Source organism: Cylas formicarius, unplaced genomic scaffold (genome assembly GCF_029955315.1).
Source record: "Cylas formicarius isolate icCylForm1 unplaced genomic scaffold, icCylForm1.1 PGA_scaffold_12__32_contigs__length_19106922, whole genome shotgun sequence".
Lineage (NCBI taxonomy): Eukaryota > Metazoa > Arthropoda > Insecta > Coleoptera > Brentidae > Cylas > Cylas formicarius.
In genome coordinates, this window is record NW_026844225.1 from 13901557 (window position 1) to 13921510 (window position 19954).

The 19954-nt window shown below is 32.9% G+C and overlaps 6 protein-coding genes across 9 annotated transcripts; 4 read left to right on the forward strand and 2 right to left on the reverse strand.

Annotated features, from left to right (window-relative positions):
- Positions 1–8887: 8887 nt before the first annotated feature.
- On the forward strand, positions 8888–9757 carry LOC132695818 (zinc finger protein 706-like). Of its 2 annotated transcripts, none has more exons than XM_060660321.1 (3): positions 8888–9020; positions 9167–9352; positions 9536–9757. In XM_060660321.1, the coding sequence occupies exons 2-3, from the start codon at positions 9209–9211 to the stop codon at positions 9623–9625; spliced, it is 234 nt and encodes a 77-aa protein (XP_060516304.1). In that variant the 5' UTR covers positions 8888–9020; positions 9167–9208; the 3' UTR covers positions 9626–9757. The 2 variants fall into 2 exon arrangements, with proteins under 2 accessions (XP_060516304.1, XP_060516303.1); XM_060660320.1 differs by having other exon boundaries at positions 8922–9044.
- Positions 9758–9803: 46 nt separating this feature from the next.
- On the reverse strand, positions 9804–11763 carry LOC132695816 (guanylate kinase-like). Its single transcript, XM_060660316.1, has 4 exons — positions 11504–11763; positions 11149–11453; positions 10872–11058; positions 9804–10818 (listed from the first exon to the last, which is right to left on the reverse strand). Exons 2-4 carry the CDS (start codon positions 11440–11442, stop codon positions 10703–10705), a joined length of 597 nt encoding a protein of 198 aa, XP_060516299.1. The 5' UTR covers positions 11443–11453; positions 11504–11763; the 3' UTR covers positions 9804–10702.
- Positions 11764–12084: 321 nt separating this feature from the next.
- LOC132695817 (uncharacterized) lies at positions 12085–13976 on the forward strand. 3 transcript variants are annotated; one of them, XM_060660319.1, is made up of 4 exons: positions 12085–12210; positions 13175–13394; positions 13448–13540; positions 13595–13976. In XM_060660319.1, the coding sequence occupies exons 2-4, from the start codon at positions 13179–13181 to the stop codon at positions 13826–13828; spliced, it is 543 nt and encodes a 180-aa protein (XP_060516302.1). In that variant the 5' UTR covers positions 12085–12210; positions 13175–13178; the 3' UTR covers positions 13829–13976. The 3 variants fall into 3 exon arrangements, with proteins under 3 accessions (XP_060516302.1, XP_060516300.1, XP_060516301.1); XM_060660317.1 differs by having other exon boundaries at positions 12111–12254; XM_060660318.1 differs by lacking the exon at positions 12085–12210 and adding an exon at positions 12588–12744.
- A 760-nt stretch (positions 13977–14736) lies between these two features.
- On the forward strand, positions 14737–15831 carry LOC132695815 (coiled-coil domain-containing protein 124-like). Its single transcript, XM_060660315.1, has 3 exons — positions 14737–14994; positions 15051–15331; positions 15392–15831. Exons 1-3 carry the CDS (start codon positions 14737–14739, stop codon positions 15573–15575), a joined length of 723 nt encoding a protein of 240 aa, XP_060516298.1. The 3' UTR covers positions 15576–15831.
- Positions 15832–16906: 1075 nt separating this feature from the next.
- On the forward strand, positions 16907–18060 carry LOC132695814 (pancreatic lipase-related protein 2-like). The gene is made up of 3 exons (XM_060660314.1): positions 16907–17002; positions 17066–17861; positions 17916–18060. Exons 1-3 carry the CDS (start codon positions 16930–16932, stop codon positions 17977–17979), a joined length of 933 nt encoding a protein of 310 aa, XP_060516297.1. The 5' UTR covers positions 16907–16929; the 3' UTR covers positions 17980–18060.
- A 458-nt stretch (positions 18061–18518) lies between these two features.
- Positions 18519–19798, reverse strand: LOC132695813 (endothelial lipase-like). The gene is made up of 3 exons (XM_060660313.1): positions 19658–19798; positions 18729–19602; positions 18519–18676 (listed from the first exon to the last, which is right to left on the reverse strand). The coding sequence occupies exons 1-3, from the start codon at positions 19710–19712 to the stop codon at positions 18616–18618; spliced, it is 990 nt and encodes a 329-aa protein (XP_060516296.1). The 5' UTR covers positions 19713–19798; the 3' UTR covers positions 18519–18615.
- Positions 19799–19954: the final 156 nt, after the last annotated feature.

Here is a 19954-nt window from a genome sequence, read left to right on the forward strand (position 1 = left end):
TAATTCTCATTTTTTAGATTTTATAGATATTTTTACCCATTTACTGGAAAATGGACTTTTGTTAATACTAACTTAATTGTTAGAACCTGGGACAACCCATTTACTGGAAAATGGATATTTTTTTACACTAACTTTATGTTTTACTACTTAGGAAAGTAGCCCAATTCCTGAAAAAATGGCAATTCGACAAAAATATCGAAAAATATAATTAATAAGGAAGACCAAAAGTGCATTTCATATCCAAAAATATAATAAATATGAATTGTTCATTACGAAAAATGATTCGTTGCAACCCAAAAATACTCAGCATTAATTATTCATTAACGCATTAACTGAAAATGGATATATTATAACATTGGCTTAAATTTTATAACCCATTTACAGAGAAATGAATATTTTCTGACACTAGCTTTATGTTTTACTACCTACTATGATCAGCCCAATTCCTGGAAAAAGGGCAATTCGACAAAAAAATTCCTAAAATGTAATTAACCGGGAAGAGCAAAAGTTCGTTTCAAGCCCAAAAATACCTGAAATGAAATTATTAGTTTTAGTTCATTAACCCATTTAGAGAAAATGGATATATTTTAACACTGTCTTAATTTTTATAAACTAGGACAAACCATTTTTTAACACAAGCTTTATGATTTGTTGCCTTAAAAAGATGAGCCCAATTCCTGGGAAAAGGACAATTCAACTAAAAATTCTTAGAAAATATTTAGTCATGATGAAAAACGGTTCGTCTAATCCAAAATGTTGTATTTTTTTACATAACTCAAGCATTTACTGGAAAATGGATATTTTTTAATACTAACTTAATTTGAATATGCTGGGACAACAAAATTCCCGAAAATTTGATATTTTTTAAGACTGGTTATTAACCGATTTACTGAAAATTTTAACATTGGCGTAATTTTTATAACCTGGGACAGATAACCCATTTACTGGGAAAGGAGTATTTTCTGACACTAGTTTTATGTTTTACTACCTAGGATAATAAGGCCAAATATTTTAGCACTGACTTAAGCAAAATTTCGTTTCAAATACAAAATTAACCTATTAGCTTAAATTTTTATTATCAATGTATTTACTGTTTTTCTTATGTTTTTTTTTCACTAACTAAAAATACCTAGCTTTCATTTTTATCACCTACAGTAGTTAACTGGACATTTTTTAACACTAGATTTATGTTTTACTACCCAGGGTAATCAGACCAATTCCTGGGAACAGGCCAATTCAGCTAAAATTCCCTAGAACACAATTAATCAGCAAGAACAACAAAGTTTCGTTTCAAATACAAAAATATGTGAAATGACCCTATTATCCTAATTTGTAATTACCTACCCACTTTCTGAAAAAATGCATTTTTTTTTCACTTGTTTTCTGATTTGTTGTTTCCTGAGAAAAGGGCAATTCTACTAAAAATCCTTAGAAAATATTTAATCATGGCGACGAATTATTCTTCGCAACCCAAAAAAAAAATATTAATCATTTACTGGAAAATGGATATTACCCGATTACTAGAAAAGTCACTAAGAATCATTGGAATATATTTTTAAAAACTAGATTAACTTTTATTTAATTTCGTAAAAAGAAACCTGAAATGATCACACAAATGTTAATATTTATATCACGACGATTCCACTACCAACTCACGGAAAATCCCTTTTAGATCCACCCCAGCAGCAGACCATCGCATTTATATTCCAACGCAATGCGATGCAGCAACCAATGCTGCAAAAGGGGGAAACACCCCATCCTACTACCCAGTAAATGCATCGGAAAGACGTGGTGCGTTTGAATCTGCAACAAATAAGAAAAATATTACTAATAAAAAAAATCATTCAAAGCTGCAAAAACGTCCAAGTAGTGATTAAGTATATTAGAATAAGTAAAAATTTACAAATTACAGGCAGGGTCGATTAACTTCCCTGAATAGGGACTAAGTGGTATTACCCGCTTTTCGACTAGTGAAAATAGATCAGACAATAAAAAAAAATAGTACACACCAAAGATAATATTCGCTTTATCTATCTAGCAGTTTCTTCTGTCGAACAATCGAATGTCAATCTAAGCGGAAAATCAATAGCAAAAAAAATTATTTATTATTCGGGTAATCCAAACATGCATTCATTCGTAACATTCTATGGTAAAGTATCCTAAATTATACACCGATTTCAAAAAGTGTAGAATAAAGGCCTTTTATCTGGAAACACTTTTCTGCAAAAACCTATTTTAAAACTAGGTAGAGCAAAACGACTTACATACCTGGACTCGATTTTCGAGAAATATTTTACGGTAAAAAACGCAAGGCGTTCGTTACCGATCGATATATAGATATAGATAGAGGGCGTTTATATATAAACAACAAATGCCTTTTATATCCGACATTTTTCATAACCAACCAACTGAAACGTCAGCAACAAATAAAATAAATAATCTCACCACCACTGTTAACGTTTCTCGTATACCCATTTTTTGGTGTACATAAAATTGAAACCTTCATATTCACTTGAAATACTGCATTATCGTATCCAATCCCATAAGCGCAAAGTTCATCTTACCCACATTCTTTTTGTCAACGCTATGGAAGAAACACTACATTTCGAAACTAGATGAAGCAAAACGACTTACATGCCTGATTTCTATTTTCGAGAAATATTTAACCGTAAAAACAGCAAGGCGGTATCTTCATTACCGATCGAGCTATACGCCGCCTTTGAATTTTCGATCATTTCCCACAAGTGAATATAACTTTCTAATTTTATATATTAATCATAATTGGATACTGTCTCAGAAAAAATCCCGTATTGAGCCCTTTTCAGTCATGTTTAGTAACAAGTTACTAACAACGACATATGATAAAAAATTTCAAAATTAAATTAAAGTATTTTAAAATGGGCCAGCAAGCAGGTAAAAAACACAATGCAAAATTGTAACGAGGACTTGAGATGCATCTTAGCTCGCTTGCGAGAAAACATTGTCTTAAAAACGTAATTTCGAGTGTGAGTATCAAAACACCGGCACGCTATTAATCTGCCATATTAACCATCCAAAACCCAAGATATAAAAATTGCAAAAAAACTGAAATTTGCTTACCCCCTTGTTAATGCACTATGATGATCCATGCCTGGAATAAATTCGGAATGCTTTCACTTTTAACAGCTTTATTCCTATACCAACAAGAACTTGTAGTTTATACAAAATTGAAACCTTCATATTCATTTGAAACACAGCAATCATTATCGTATCCACTCCCACAAACACAAAGTTCGACTTACCGACCACATTTTCGTTAACGTCATGGAAGAAACACTTGTTAGGGATGAACTAACAACAAGTGCTACTTAAACTTAGTTAAACCGTCAGCTAAAGGACGCTACACGACGACAAAAAAATTTAAATGCGAGTTTGCGCACCCTCTGTCGTCAACAAACCGCCGCCAGGGACGCGACACATACGCGGCTCGCAATGAATTCTGGGTAGCACTGTTCAAGCGAGCGAATGAAATGCGTGAAACATGCGAATATCAATCCTAGAACCGATTTCATTATATTTCGGAAAATTACTTTCAAATATTATATCGCTCTTTATATTTTCATGAAATGTTTCCGAAATTAGGATTTGATTTAACATTAACAAAATTGTAATGTATAATAGAACTTTTCATAAATTTTTGTAAGCGGAAATAAATATAGGATTGGGCATGCGCAAAGTAAGAAGTTTTTGAATTTTATAATCCGGAAATGATATGGTTTGGTTATTTTGGATTAATCCTTCAGTAAATTATTAGTTACTTAACTATGAATTTTTCCAAGCTGTTCGAGATAACGTTTAGGTAAGTCTGTAAGGAATTCATTCTACAATGAAGCATATATTCCCGAATTTTTCAGGCTTTTCCTAAATCTATAATCAAAGTGTGGAAATAACACTTGCTGCGAGGTCCGTCATTGTTTTTTGGATGGATTTACGTTGACTAATTAAATGGGAATTCCTCATAAGGAACGTTGACACATCAACTCGAGATTAGGCAGCTTCTAATGCTCTACTTTATTAACAGAAAAGTGTGCTAAAGAGTAACCTGCATAAATGACTTTGGAGACAGTTGACCTAGTGCTATAAAAGGCTGTCGGAACTGATGCAGTCGGAGGTCCTCTCAGTGGCAGGAGTGGTGTATCAGATGTGGGAACCCTAATAGAATATTGCCATCACAAGCACATGCAAGTTATCTTTATAATAATAGAAGCATCCAATTCATCTTCTAACAAATGGCTAGCTGGTAAGATTTTTATATTCCTCTACCGAGTAAAACACGTTTGCAGTTAAGGGAGTGCTCATAAATGGTTTAAATTTCTTAACTCATATTTTTTATGCCGCGACCTAGTTTATTAAGAGCCGAATTCGCGACTTGTTGGCATAGCTTGTCAAATGACTTAAAATTTTGGGAATGCTTAAATGTTGTACCTAAGCCTTGATGTTTTCTATTAGGGTCTCAAGCAGGTAGATAGATAATTGCCTAATTTGAGATTTAGGGAGAAAAAAATACCCCAAAATCCATAAATGTAACATGCAAGTCGGGATAAACGATATTTTTCTATAATTGACTTGTTTAGAAAACAACATTTATGCCAGGCCTTTCACATACATGTATTATTTTGATCCATTGTAAAAATGGTATCTTATATTGGTTTTGATTATGTTACCTGTTTAGCTAGAATTTACCCTCTTTTACAAATTACCTAGAATTAATGGTTATAGATTCTAATTTCTCAAAGAAATTCCTGCGACGAGTTTTTTTTAATCGAACTTGCTGACGTTTCGCCAATCATTGTGTTGGCTTCTTCAGAGCTTAACTCAAGATTCAGATAAGTTGTGAAGAAGACATGATGTAAATAGTGGTTATAGATTTTATGTTCATATATCTAGTTGAATTTTGTTAGTCACTTTGCCCATAAAATATATCTGAAAGTCCTAGTAAACATTTATTTTTTTTAATAAATTATATTATGGATTTTAACTTTCAAAAAGCATGGGCTCTAAACAATAAAAATCTTTCTACCTACTTATAGCTTATCTACCTACCCACCTAGTTGAAAATTACATTGAAAACATAGACGCTTTAATTTTTGTTATTATTTATTTCGTATAATGAACACATGCCCTTATATAAAATATCACAGAACAGGTAGGTAGTACAGATATGTAAATGATCCCATGCAGGTAGGGATTAAAAACACAATTTAAGGAGTGTCCTAGGGGCTTTATTTAACTGCAATTGGGTATCGGTAACGGGGGTTGGTACAAATTGCCAGGGATGGTCCTTAAATTTAGGGAAACAACAGGGAGGGGACGCAAAGGGCGTGACCACCAAATCAGAATACGGTGCTTAAGTTCCTAAACTGCTTTGAATTAACTTTTCTCCTGCCTATTTTAACAATTATTGTGGAAAGTGTCACTTTAAGACGTCCGTTTGGTTGCCATTTTGATATATTTGTTTGCTAGATATATTTGCATATATATTGCCTGTGCTGCTAATGAAGGAGCGTTTGAAGCGACGACGAAAAAAAATACTGGGAAATGTCATTTAGTATCCGCATGCGCGGTCGGTGGGAATCTCGGTTTCAAGCAATAATCCTGTCACTAACAACAGACATGGCCGCTGACACTTTATTAAGAAGTTTTAGGTTAGATGTAGCATTTTTACGCCAATATTTTCTTAAAATATACCCAGATATCGTTAAATTTAAAGATCCGATGAATGATAGTTGTGCGGGGGTCGCTGTTTAGAATGAAAATGGAGCAAAGTTTAGAGTGTGAAAGCTAGAGGCATGCGGGGAAGATCATTCCGTTCGCTGCGAAATTATCATGGCCGTCTAACACCCATTAATTTTTACCGACCTTATACCTGTCGATAAATTCACTTTGTTAGCTACTGCTGTATTCCCAAATTTTCTTTGGAATCGTTATCATGAGACGGTTATTAATATAAAATTAATACTTAATGACGTGTGTAGTAAAAAGAAACCTTACAGAAATTTATTTTAAAAAATTAAAGTAATATTATTAATTGCAGAAGCGTCCCGGAAAACACAATAACGAACATTTTTGGCAAAAAATACTTACTGTTTTCAAATGTAACGGAAAATGCAAGAAACAAATGTTTCTATATAAACGATTCTTTTTCCATGTCTTGAGTGAGTTAGTTAGAAAGAATGATAGATAGTAGTAGATAATTCAATCCCTTTAACTCATTCTGAGACATGCATGCGGAAAGCGTGTTTTTATAATTTATATAGTTTTGTTAGTAAAATACAATAAAAGTTTACAATGAAGCATAGTTCTTTACAAAATCTAGAGTTTATATACAATTTATATGAACAAGGTTGACGCAACACTCAGTCATTGAACTGCTTGTTCCAAAACGCCTACCTGAGTCTAATAGGAACCCTGATGTGAAGGATAAATAGTATCAATTCCTTGTTTTACAATAACCTCACTAAGTAAATTCATTAGGAAGTATTTTTTACAAACCTATAATTACTTTAATATAGCCAAGCAATGCGCATAATTTGATTGTTAATACTAGTTTTCAAATTGACAATATTTTTGCAGATGCCATCGAGCGAACAGCATAAAAATTACCTTTTTTACCTAATTTTTTTATATTATAAAAAAGTTAAACCGAAAATCTTCCTAACTGTGGGTTTCGAAGTCTATTGGACTCTTGAAATATGAGTGACAATTAAATAAGTGCTTTCCTGGAAAAGTTATTAAGGTGAGAAACAAATTTTTAGCAATATCACAATTTCCTATGAAAAGCATCATTGAAATTTGCATCCAAATGTATGCGAAAACCAACCTCAATGCAACAAAATAAATCAAATTGCTATTGAGCAACATTTACGTTTTTGCACAAAGAACCTAATCAACATTTGCAGTCTTTTGTACGGCACTGTTAAGAGAATTATATGCGTCAAATGTCAATCTAAACAGCAATTCACTAAGTCCTTTTCTGACAGAGATATCGATTGGAAAGACGCGTTTCTTGACTTTATCTTTTGAATAACATTTTTTGCAAATACCGGAACTCCAAATTCAACAATAGAATCGTTATTTTGGATGGTGGATGCGCCGGGTTTACAATTATTCTGTAATAACTATTTTCTTTGATCATATTTATTAGTGACAGTCACTGTTGAATATATCCTTTCCTGGTGGATCTACTCGGGAGGCAAACCGAGACAAAAAAAAATAGATTTTAGGAAACATTTTAATTGTTATACAAAAAATGGCACTAAAATTGGGTTTCCTTTTCGTGGTAAGTCAAAGAGAATTTGATGAAATGTGAAAAAAACTTGCAATTCAATAAATATTTTACTGGTGTAGATATATTGAGGGGAGAGAGCTATCATCTTAACTTTTCTACAAAATCTAATCATTCCCGGGAATTCCTCAGAAATAACAGCCTCTTTGTGATTGCTGTCTACACATTGAGGGTAATTAATAATGGATAGCTTGATAAACCAACTGAAGATGTGAATACTTCCTAATGCGCTACCTTACCATAACAGTGTACTGAAGAGTGACATGAACGGCTTTGGATACAGATGGCCTGTATTCTAAGTGTTATGCTTTCATTTACTTATTAACATTTTAATTAATTGCATCTATTGTTTATTTACTTTAATTTTTCATTTTAAGACCTATATGTACGAACAAAGTGCAGGTTGTGGTTTCCATTTCCAAAATTTTTAATCCAGCACTTGTTTGGATAGACTTTTCTTCAGTGACTATATAATTAACATTTCCCGCATAATGAGGTACTTTTTGTGCGATCAAACACGGAAAAGGATGGCACCTTTAAACAGAAAGGCTACAGGTGTGACAACCAATTTTGACTGCACATTTTTTGTAATAGGAATTGCATTTAAACTTTTAGGGGTGGAATTATTATATTTCTCAGGTGATGTCAGAGAACATATTATCAACTACACAAATTGCATGGAACTTACATTTCGATTAGTCAAAATAGGTCATAGAGTTGTTACTGTAAGATGTCATTTCATTAATTAATCTATTAACGGGAAAAGTCTGTCGGAACCTATGTAGTCAATGGTGATAATTGCAACTGTAGAATTTTTTGAGGGCTTTAGCACCAAAGTGACCTCAGCTTTACGAACCCTAATAAGATACTGCCATCATGAGAGTTGTTGGCAAGAGCGCATGCAACCTACCTTTAAAAGATTAGGAAACTCAGATTCATGTAACTATGGGCAAATTATTAGGAGACAGGCGACTGAGATTATAGCAAGAAGAGTAAGACATACTTATCCGAGAGTACAGAGCGATATAAGGGAAGTCCAAATTAACTTAAAAATTAACTGAACCTGGAGGACCTGCTTATCACTATCAATATTTTTTTTTAAAGAAAAATGATCCTAAATCTAATCATTTCAGAATATTTTTGACATAAAGTTGGGATCCATGGCAACTTAATTTTTCCAGAACTAAAAAGAAAAAAAAGGTTCCCATACTCAGGATGAAATATCTAAAATTCAATCCTTAACTGACTTTTCAGAATCATACTTTAATCAAACGGATGGCCTCTAAATGGTTACAAAACATTGAATATGTATATATGATATACAGAATTTGATAATTTTGTTCATGCACATCATAACCGCCTGTTGCACTAGAATGAAATAGTTGTTTCCAAATTTTGTACTTGAAGATGAAAAAGCAATTTTCTCTCCTACAATAGGAAGTTTGAATTTAGCGCTCATTAAAGCCTAGTTGATACCTACAAGGCAAGAGGCCTCCACTGACAAGAAGAATTTATCAACTACGTGGTCAAAAATTTAATTCTGTAGTCTATGCTTATATAGAACAACATAGTAAAAGTTACATTCGTATTCTATGCTGCATTGCAGCTGTCAGTTCCAGCAAAATAGTTTTAGTTTTTTAGTAAATAGTTATAGTAACAAAAATTTGATTAACTTCCGTTGTCTTCAAAATTCGAGGTTTGTACGTTAATAGCGGAAAAGGTCGAGTATTACTTGTAAAATGTAAAGCACGTTTACAAAATAAGGTTATGAATTACGTTATAGCTTATTGTGCTTACAGTTATTCTATTGCAAACTTTCACAGGCATGTTTATTATTTGTAGGTGAATGTTTTATTTACCGTGATATTGACGCAGTCTGAAAAGATGGCAAGAGGTCAACAAAAAGTACAATCGCAACAGAAAGCCGCAGAGAAAGCAGCTAAGTTAAAAAAACAACAAGGGCACAGTGCCAATGATCAAAAAAAAGCTGCACAAAAAGCCTTAGTTCACGTTTGTGCTATTTGTAAGGTAAGATTAGGTTAGGAGATATTGCAGATGTATTCAATGTGCCAGTGACCTATTTTTTAACCCTATTATTAGTGTTCAATTTTATATTATATTTGTTGTATAGGTATCTTTTCCTTCATTTGTAATATATTCTATTATATATATAGTTATTATTTTAAGTATCTATTTTTTTTCTTTATATAGGCACAAATGCCCGACCCAAAGACCTACAAACAGCATTTTGAAAATAAGCATCCTAAACTGGAAGTGCCTGAAGAGCTAAAGGACCTTTGAAAATTCTTCAAATAGCAGCAGTTTAAAATTGCATATGACACTTATTCATTCCTCTGGAATTATTTGCTGTTAATTTTTATTCTTTTGGTGATTTCCTATGTTTTTACAATAAATGAAAAAAATACTACACAATTTTTTAAGTATTTATTTGTTTTCTACATAAATACATATACACTCCAAAAAAAATCAGATTCCACCACCATCCAGATCCAACAATTCACAACCACAAACCCACACCCCTGACCATGAAAATTTCTTACATCATCCTAATGATAAACATTTCATTAATTACAAGTACATTATACCAAGTGCTTAATAATTTTTTAGATTTTTTACATGAACAATATTCAAGCTCTAGTGCCTAATCTAAACTTTGGTTTCATAATGTTGGTTTTCTAAAGAACTAGTAACAAATATCTGCGGTCCGAAGCAACCACCTAGTTTACAAAATTTTAATACTCTAAATTTTTGCCAAAGAAAAATTTAAATATGACACTCAGTTATTACAAAATAACTTAAAATATAATATAAATAATGCCCAAAGACAATTTATGCGCAGACATTTTATTAAAATGATATAATTTGATAAATAAGTACTTCATCATATACTGCCTAGGTTAATACATTAGAATAGCACATTGTATTGAGTTATTTATTAAATAATTATTCACAAACCCAATTAAAATTCCACTAATTCGATGTAATTTTAAATCAACTTAAAACCACACCAAAACACACTTTAAAATCGAGATATACACATGTCTGAACAAAATATAAAGAATACTATACAGTTTTTAACAAAATATAAAGAATAGTAAATATGTAAGTGGTAAAAATGTAAATAACCATAGATGGCATAAATATTTAATACTTCCCCAAGTAATACTTCATTGTTGCACCAAATGTATACTTTTAAAGTTGTATAAAGTTATCAACTCACAAAACACAATGAAATAAAATGCTCTTATCAAAATGTAACCAGTTTGGAATGTAGGGATTGAACATTCATAAAATGCTAACCCTCCAGTTCAAATCTTGGCTGATATTTTCTGGATTAAATTGTGAGAGAGTCACCATTTATTTGGAGAAGTCATCATTCAGTACAAAATTCACTAAAAATGCTTTTAGTTTATCATATGCATGATCCAAGTTGTCATTTGTTATAATTATGTGAAAATTTCCAGGTGTTTTACCTAAACAAAGGCAAACCATTAAGAATATACTCTCCAGATCATATAATATTTACCATAAATCATTTCTTCTTCAGCAACTTTTAATCTTTGTAACAAGCTTTCTTCAGTTTCTGTATTTCGAGCTCTGAGCCTTTTTTCCAATTCTTCAAGAGAGGGGGGCTCCACAAATATATACCACGCATTTAAATTAGAACCTTTAATTTTCTTCACACCTTGCACATCAATATCCAGAATGCAAATCTAAATAACAATGATAAATCTACTGTAAATAATAAGGGAATCTTTACTACCTAACTTTACTAAATATAAATTTTTGATTTCTGAACTTACTTTTCCCTGGTCAATTATCTTTTGCACTGCTGCTTTACTGGTCCCATATATGTTACCACTGAATATTGCATATTCTATAAACTTATCTTCACTGATGGCTTGTTCCATTTCTTCCTTCACAATGAAGTGATAGTGCTGACCATTAATTTCTCCAAGTCTCGGGCTCCTTGTAGTGTGACTAACACTAAACCCAAACTTGTCAGGAAATTCTTTGGTCATCCTGGAAACGAGAGTACTTTTTCCAGATCCTGAAGGTCCACAGAAGACCAAGGGTCTAGGACGTGGGGGTGCCATATTCAATAATACTAAAATGCAATGTTGCAAAAATTAAAGATATTCTACGACTTACACTCACTTCTAAAAATTGGTTGAAGTTGACTGAATATACTAGTGACAATGCACGCTTGCTTTGAAACCCTGAAAAGCGATATTGATATAAACGTGGTTGAAATAGGTGGTGCTAGCAAGTAAATCCTCCAAAGTTTTACTAGAAACCGGATAAAATAAACTTATACATGACATTAAAATTTAATTAAGTAAAAGATGATTTGGTATTGATTTTTACAGTCATTCAAATTTTCCAGTTTACACTTTTAAAATTGACAAATAGCACAACATAAAGTACAAGAAGTTTTCAATGAGTCAAATTACCATTTGTTCGTCTGTGCGTTTTGCATGAATTTGAAAGACTATAGGCAACCGACAATGCGAACCAACTTTATGTTCGTGAAATAAAGCGCATTCGAGTATGAACATTTCTTGCAACTTTTAAGAGATTTATGATATAAAAAAGATTGGGGTATCATAAGTAATCATAACGTAAAGCCAAAAACTCCCATAGAAAATTTTAGCAATAACGCCATTTAACTAATAACTTCAAATTGTTTGAAACTAGAATTTTTAAAGAGATTTTTTTTTAACAATGTCTAGTGGTAAAAAATGGCTAGGTCGCAGAACCATACAAAACCGCTTACTATAATCGGTAGGTAGTATATTGTTGGTACGGAGACTGGCCGGTTCATTTATTTACGAATCTATATAAGATCTCTTGAGTCAATCAAGGTAATTATTAGTGTAGTGACTCGGACACCAATAATGTTTACAAGGTAAAATATCTGTTCCATTATTTCACTTACCAATTTATGGTAAAATCAAGCGAAGCGTGTAACATGGAATTGAAGGTGTTCGTCGGACCTATTTTTATTCAAAATAAAATAACAAATTGACGAAAAATTCCCTTATATTTTTTAATGTTTCAAGTTTTTCCGTTATGGGTTCAAATTAATAAATCTGTAACAAATAAGCAGGTCCACTAATTAAAAAACACAAACAAAATCAACTAAAACAAGGGCCAAAATCTATGTCATTAAGATTCACCTAAACGAGCTATATTATTTCAACATAAGGACTGAAAAAAATCGCATCTTTTAAGAATTTGCTTATTTCACTTCCGGTGCGAAAATTTAAATTTGACCTTAACATTTAAAAGATGCAAGTACGATTGGTGCATTCTTCCTGATTTCTAAGTTTGTTATTTTGCAGTATTATGCGACTTTTCTTGGCCTATACTTGTAAAAGTGTTTTATAAATGGTGAAGTAAGTATAATTATATTACATCATTTAATAAGTACAAATATGCCATATAAAAGGAATTATTAATTATGTGGTTATTATTATTTACATGAACTTGCTATGAATGCTTTAATTTGAAAATATTGTAATACTTATAAGTTATTATTAATTTTATTCTAAATAAGTGCAAATTCTCCCATTAACATTATAAAAGCATAACTATAATCGAAATAACCATTTGCTTAGGGAAAAAAAAAAGACTTTTTACTTTTACTTATGACTTTGCAGTAAGCAAATATACATTGAAAATACCGGAAGAGACAGCCTATTGTTTATTAAAAAAACACAACCTACATTTGAATTTACTTACACCCATAAGTGGGTGTGACTGTCAGCAATTTATATCAATGTTATGCAATAAGTATTTCAAAAATTTGAACCATCACTTTTTTAGGATAATGTTGATTCAAATGCACTTAGCTGCACTGCTACTCATTGGTTCAGCAACTCCAAGATCACCAAGAATATATAATGTTCTTATAAGTTCAAAGAAAAATTTATCGCCAAGTCATGCTCTACCGATTTATGAACCCGTATTAAGAACAACATCTTTAGGCTACATCTTTCCAACTCTAATATATCAGCCATCCATTATAAGCCCAATAGCACAATATGTAAGTAATATTTTGGAGTTATAGTTAAAAAAAACGAAAATGATTATTTTAAGGAATATAATCAGTACCAAAAAGGCAGTGGAGGAGAAAATTCCGATGGTGGTGGAAATATAGAGGGGGCGAGCAATATTGATTCGCCAAATAATGTATATTTATTTTAAAATAGGTGCACTTAAATTTGCATTAATTTTTTTTTTCAGATCCAAAAGACGATACCTAAAATAACTGAAAGGGATAAACAAGTACACGAAAATAAAGAACAACTAAACAACAAATTCTTGCCATACTACAATCCAGGTCCAGCAAATCAGAAACCAGGCCCAACCTATGCAAAAACAGAACCCACTGATCCAAAACAAATTGTTGCCAACTTGAAAAGGAACCCAGAAATTCCTGACATTCCTCCTTTACCTTTACCAGTCAGAGTCTCCTAGATCTGACTATTTGTACGTAATATTAAAAAGTGATTTAACTACCATAAATCATGGAAAATTCTCCATTACTAATAGTGAAAATCTAGTAAAACATATTGTGCAACACCTGATTATATATTTTAAAAAACTGAAGGATAGTGAACAACAATTAAATGAATTCAATTAATTTCTTGATTTATTTTCATCTTAACGTCATCAAGAACAGCATTGCCTGATATTTTCAATGTTTTGAACCTTGATTTGTGACCCTATAAATATAATATGTTATAAAATGCATGTTTAAGTATTAAAATCTTAAAAAGTTACATTTTCTAATGAAACCTTAGAGGAACGCACTCCCAGGATAGCAGCAACATACTTTATAAGCTCACTATTAGCAGCACCTTCAATAGGGGAGGCGTTAATTTGAACGTTGATACCTTCTGAAGTAATGCCTGCAATTTTAAGTCTAAGGAAATTAAATAACCACATATTATGAATTCGCTTTCCTGTTATTACATTCTGCTTAGCCCCTGGCTTGGCATAAATTTGTATTAACACTTCATTATTCTTATTTAAGCTTATTGGCTCCGTTTCTTTCTGAAGAATATGAAAAAGATAAACCAAGTTTTTTTTAATTCCTTTCCTTACCATTTTCGCACTGGTGTCTACTTGTGTGCCCAGCATGCCCTTGCTTTTGCATCGTTTAGACATTTGTATTAAAGTAGTATTAACCAGAAATAATTTATTCCTCATGAATTTCTTTGACTTATATTCAACATAAACATTTTTTTGGTTTTTATTGATATGGGCATAACCTAAGGACACAACAACAAACCACAATTATTTGCTTGCAGTGTACTGTGGAAGTTAGATGTACAATAATTAATCGCATAAGAGGAGAAAGCAAACTTACCATTGTTTATTCTATGGTCAAAATATTCATTCTCCAGGCAGTGCTATGTGTTTGGTACCCCATATTTCATAGTGTTTTATATTACCGCAGCATTTCGAATTTCAAAATAGAAATGCCAAAAAAGTTTGCTAGTGAAAATACGAAAGCTGTGGCAGCAAGGGAAAGAAAGAAAGCTGCCAAAGATGAAGCAAATCAACGAAAAGAGCGAGACCTAGAGGATGCTAAGTGGAGAGATGATGATAAACAAATATTAAAAAAGCAACAGAAGAAGGTTAGGTCATTTTTGCACTCTCCTCTTTATTTTCTAAATACTTGTTTGTTGTTTAGGAACAAGAGGAGCGTAAACGTCAAGAACAATTGCAACGAAAGGCTGAAGCAAAGGTTTTGTTGGAGAAAGAAATGGGTTCAATAAAAGCAAACAAACCTCCACCTGCTCAGAAAATTACTCAAGCTCAAATATCAGCTAAAAAAGTCGAAATGGCACCGAAGAAGGATGTTGAAAAGAAGTTGGAAACACATTTGGATGTACCATTAGAGGAAAATATTAATAGACTTCAAATTGATGGTGAAGAGGCAAGAACTGTTGATGAAGCTATTTATGTACTTAGGTATACTTTTCTCATTGCTCTAGCTCGATTTATTAATGGAACTTCTTGATTTTTTCATAGAGGAGTGACCGAGGACTTGGATAAACACCCAGAAAAAAGAATGAAAGCTGCTTACATGACCTTCGAGGAAAGAAGGCTGGCAGACCTAAAAGCGGAACATCCCTCTTTAAGATTATCCCAGTTAAAGCAAATGATTTTTAAGGAATGGCAGAGATCTCCAGAAAATCCATTAAACAAAGTGTAAATATTAAGTAAAGATGACAATGTAGATTTGAAAATTTATGAGGTTTTGTGTGAGGGATTAGGAACTTCATTAGGAATATTGTGAAGGATGATTTTGTGGTACTTTAGTACCTACTCTTTTTTTATTTTATTCTGCTGTTATATTTATATTCTGAGTAGTGGATATTAATGCTTTTATACACTTTATCTGTTTGCTAATTATTGTGACTTCCCAAGTCTAATTTTACTGTCATTTTTGGAGGAATAAAAGTGGAACAACTGAATGTTTATTTTATTACATGTACAGAAATTATTCTATTGCAAAATAAATAATCTGTAACAGACATTTTTTTTAAATAACATGAGACGGCAACTTAATGGTCAGAAATCCTAACTTCATCTCAGAATTCTAATTATATATATCACAGTTAAGCATACAGTTATATTGTGCTTCTGTGGTGTCACAGCGGGTGGAGTCTGTTTCAAAGCCGCCGCCTCCATTCGGATTGAAAAGGAAACTTGTTTTATTCGACTATTTATCCATAGAGGTCGCATCATAAAAATAATGGCTTGTGATTATAGAAGAGAGTGTAACATAATTCATGTAGTAATATCATCATGATGTTTATATCCTAAAATAACCCTGATTTCAGCCTTGCTTTTCGCAAGCCGTTAAATTTCATGATCTGACACTGATATTTAGATATCTTTATTAAACCATCAGGCCAGTAATTGTTGATTTTTTTGCAGCTTCACTTGTCAAATTTCCGTCAGGCAATTATTTTTAATATACAAATTTTATCAGATATTTGGATAAGATGCTATTGGCCACAAATAGTGTCGAGCGGCATAGAGTTTTAATATCAAAAGTTTAATTATTTATACGTAATTGTTAATATGCATTGTCCTCTTATAATTCAGAGACCACCATAACCAATAATAATTTGGGGAATTCCATGTTGTCGATCGGTTTTCTTTCTTTTTACTTTTGTTTGTTTTATTAATTTCCAAAAAGGTGTACTATTTTTCATGAATCTGTCAATTTTAGAAGTGTTATCAACATTAAAGCATCGAAGAGTTAAATTGTCCATATTTCATTACCCTTGAATTCTGGACCAACTTTACTACATTTGGTGAATAAAAATGGAATTTTGTACAACGGACATCTTTATTTGAGGAAGAAAATGAGTCACAAAGCTTACGACATTTTTTTGAATTATTATTATTATTATTTGAAATATGTTTTTATCATTTGATTTTAATTATGATAAATTGGTTTGATAACGATTAGTTGGGATTAAAAATATGTTTTAAAAACCCGAACTGTATATAAATTCGACGTATATAGATTGTTATTATTTCTCCGGGTGAATTTGATGCAAGCGAGAATGAACAGTTTCGTATTCATTTTTGGTGCAATATTTGCCAGTTGTCTCGCAACACCAATAGGTAATTATTAGCTAAACAGTAGGCAAATATACTGAAGAGAATCGATCTTTTTTTGTCCTTTAGAAATCGGTGCCAGAGCGAAGGAAGACGATCTGGTTTATGTCTACTACAGCAGAGAACTGTTCAATGGGGTATACACCACCACAACCGAAGATCCAAATTTAGATAAATTAAAAAGCGTTTTTCAAATAAGAAAGCCTACTGTCATTCTTTTCCATGGCTGGAGAGATGGATATGGAGCTGACTCAAATACCTACGTCAGAAGCGCCATTTTATCGAAGCTTGATGCGAACGTAATCAAAGTCGATTGGAGTGGACTTGCTGGATTAAACTATATATCAGCCAGAAATGCAGTTCCTGGTGTAGGCAGACTTGTTGGCCGTTTTCTCAGACTCTTGTCTCAAAAGTTACGGTACTCATTAGACGATGTCACAGTTATTGGTTTTTCATTAGGGGCCCACGCTGCCGGAAATGTTGGAAAGGAACTAGGCGGAGATCTTGGACAAATTATCGGACTTGACCCTGCAGGACCGCTCATCTCAGCTAGAGACATTGATTACAGTTTACATCCAACGGATGCTAAGTATGTTACCGCTATGCATACTAATGGAGATGGTTTGGGCTTAATGGCGGCAGTTGGACATAGCGATTTTTATCCAAATGGAGGACAAAGGCAACCAGGATGTGGGGCGGATCTTCTCGGTGGTTGTGCACATAACAGGGCCTGGGAGTATTTAGCAGAGTCCATCACTGACAATAAATTCGTTGCCAGAAAGTGCAATAGCTATCGCGATTTCCAGAGAGATCGGTGCGATCAGGGTTTCACTTTGATGGGTGGTTTGTTGACTCTGGACAAATCGTAAGTATAATCCAGTCTTGAATTATTTTGTAGAGTTAATAATTTTCTTTTCAGTGCTAGAGGCAACTACTACCTGGACACCAATAGTGCCTCGCCATATGCGCGTGGTTTTCAATAATATCAACAAAATTTATACTGCGTCTCGGAGACACTTGTATTTTTTTCAATAAAGGGTTTTAAAATATCTGTTGTTTGTTGGCCTATGTCATACATTTGAAAACTAAATATTTGAAATAACAATAATGCTAACCTAACAGTAATTGTGTAAACCTTCAGGTTGGTGGCATTGCTTTATCGGTAAATGTTACAAATATCTTTGAAAAAAGTTATTTAGAATTTTCCAATTGTGGGTTTTGTCGATTTTATGTTTTTCGAAGTACGACAGGATGTTACTATACGAACTACTGTACTAATTTTGTTGCAACTGTCATTTGTAATGATGTATTGTGCATTGTTGTGAAGTCGAATTAAAAAAACAGCGTGTAAGTTTTGTCTTATTAGAAAACGAGAAATACATCTATACAGCTATGCAGCAAAAGAGTCTTGGTTAGTTTTATATAAAATAGTTTATCAAGACTGTTGGGAGGGTTGCCAAAACGTCATTGGTTTTCAGGATGTCAACAATTAAAAGTCAATAATTAGTTATTTTGTTGCTCTTGTCTGTGGCCTTATCCCTAAAATTATGCTTTAAACAGGTTTCGTAAAGAAAGTAAATAATGTTTCGTAATCCTTTATTTGCAATATAAACAATCCCTCAGTCTCCTAATGCGTATGGTGGTCTGCTATTGGTGTTCAAATAATATTCTCCAGACGCCCTGCAACACGATAGACCAGGAGTTTTTAGATTGCCATAACTTAAATACTTACTTCTTATCGACTGGAAAACCACCCATTCGACTCTTAGAGTTGGTGGTGCACCTATCTCGGTTAAAATCTCTTTCGCTTTCGCACAAATACGCTATAAACTCATTGTTGACTAAACTTTCAGCGTAGTACGTGTATGCTCTACTGTGAGCGCACGAACCAGTTACATCTAATCCACAACCCGGTTGAGATCTGCCTCCGTTAGGATAAAAATCCACGTCTCCCATGTTTATTCCGAATCCCAAACGACCATCGTTCGTGTGGATCACTTGCACGAACTTAGCATCAGTAGGATCCAATCTATTGTCTGTATTTCTTTCTGAGAAAAGTGGACCAGCAGGATCCAATCCGACAATATTATCTATCAAACCGTTGGTCGCCGCACCAACATTACCAGCGATGTGAGCTCCTAGTGAGTGTCCAACGATAGTAACTCTAGATAAAGACTTATGAAGTTCAGCTTTTAGTCTTAATAAGAAATTGCCAATATAATTGCCCACACGGACTACTGCATTTTTAGCGGTAACGTAATTTTTTCCGGAAATTGGACTCCAATCGACCACGATAATGTTAATATCATGATGAGAGATTGCAGCTGATTTGATCACGTCGTTCACTGGGGATTCGAAATGATTTTTCCACCCATGAATTATAACGAGAGTCTGTTTCCGGACATCGAAGCCAGTTAACTTTATTATATCGTGTAGTTGGCTTTCTTTGATTTCAACCCCTAAATCCTTATTTGTAGAAGTGAAAAAATAAAATGTAATGTCGTTTTCTGTAGCGTACGCCTCTATGGTTGAGTTGTTTAAGTCCTCCACTTCTATGCGACCTTCTTCTGTTTCATATAGAAGGTATTCCGACTCGTCTGTGTCCACTACAAGCGTGATATTTATGATGGCGATTCAGGGATGATCAAAAAAATATCGTACCTGGCAATGCTGTAGAAAATGCCAAAAAAAGTACTAAAGAAATAAAAATTTTCATGTTGTTTATCCGATACCAAACACGAAATCACAACAACTAAAATTTCCTGATTTGATTTTTATATATAACACTGAGATTGAATTGCAAATGTTGATAAGATGTTCAATGCAATCGACCACAAAAGTGTTTTTCTAACTGATTCGTTTGAATTTCATCTATTTTATTGTTTTAGATATCGCGCTCTCGAATTCTTTCTGGATTGTTATCTGAAAAATATTGTGAAACAACAAGGCTTTTTAGGT

Excerpts from the sequence above, each read along its gene's own strand:
- LOC132695818 (XM_060660321.1), top strand. The coding sequence starts at position 9,209 with ATGGCAAGAGGTCAACAAAAAGTACAATCGCAACAGAAAGCCGCAGAG. Across the intron at positions 9,353-9,535 it reads ACGTTTGTGCTATTTGTAAG|GCACAAATGCCCGACCCAAA; the intron begins GTAAGATTAGGT and ends TTCTTTATATAG.
- LOC132695816 (XM_060660316.1), bottom strand. The coding sequence starts at position 11,442 with ATGGCACCCCCACGTCCTAGACCCTTGGTCTTCTGTGGACCTTCAGGA. Across the intron at positions 11,059-11,148 it reads AGATAATTGACCAGGGAAAA|ATTTGCATTCTGGATATTGA; the intron begins GTAAGTTCAGAA and ends ATTGTTATTTAG. Across the intron at positions 10,819-10,871 it reads TGAAGAAGAAATGATTTATG|GTAAAACACCTGGAAATTTT; the intron begins GTAAATATTATA and ends GCCTTTGTTTAG.
- LOC132695817 (XM_060660317.1), top strand. Across the intron at positions 13,395-13,447 it reads TAAGCCCAATAGCACAATAT|GAATATAATCAGTACCAAAA; the intron begins GTAAGTAATATT and ends GATTATTTTAAG. Across the intron at positions 13,541-13,594 it reads ATATTGATTCGCCAAATAAT|ATCCAAAAGACGATACCTAA; the intron begins GTATATTTATTT and ends TTTTTTTTTCAG.
- LOC132695815 (XM_060660315.1), top strand. The coding sequence starts at position 14,737 with ATGGTCAAAATATTCATTCTCCAGGCAGTGCTATGTGTTTGGTACCCC. Across the intron at positions 14,995-15,050 it reads TAAAAAAGCAACAGAAGAAG|GAACAAGAGGAGCGTAAACG; the intron begins GTTAGGTCATTT and ends TTTGTTGTTTAG. Across the intron at positions 15,332-15,391 it reads GAAGCTATTTATGTACTTAG|AGGAGTGACCGAGGACTTGG; the intron begins GTATACTTTTCT and ends ATTTTTTCATAG.
- LOC132695814 (XM_060660314.1), top strand. The coding sequence starts at position 16,930 with ATGCAAGCGAGAATGAACAGTTTCGTATTCATTTTTGGTGCAATATTT. Across the intron at positions 17,003-17,065 it reads TTGTCTCGCAACACCAATAG|AAATCGGTGCCAGAGCGAAG; the intron begins GTAATTATTAGC and ends TTTGTCCTTTAG. Across the intron at positions 17,862-17,915 it reads TTGTTGACTCTGGACAAATC|TGCTAGAGGCAACTACTACC; the intron begins GTAAGTATAATC and ends TTTTCTTTTCAG.
- LOC132695813 (XM_060660313.1), bottom strand. The coding sequence starts at position 19,712 with ATGAAAATTTTTATTTCTTTAGTACTTTTTTTGGCATTTTCTACAGCA. Across the intron at positions 19,603-19,657 it reads ATTTTCTACAGCATTGCCAG|TGGACACAGACGAGTCGGAA; the intron begins GTACGATATTTT and ends TCACGCTTGTAG. Across the intron at positions 18,677-18,728 it reads GGTTTTCCAGTCGATAAGAA|GGCGTCTGGAGAATATTATT; the intron begins GTAAGTATTTAA and ends ATCGTGTTGCAG.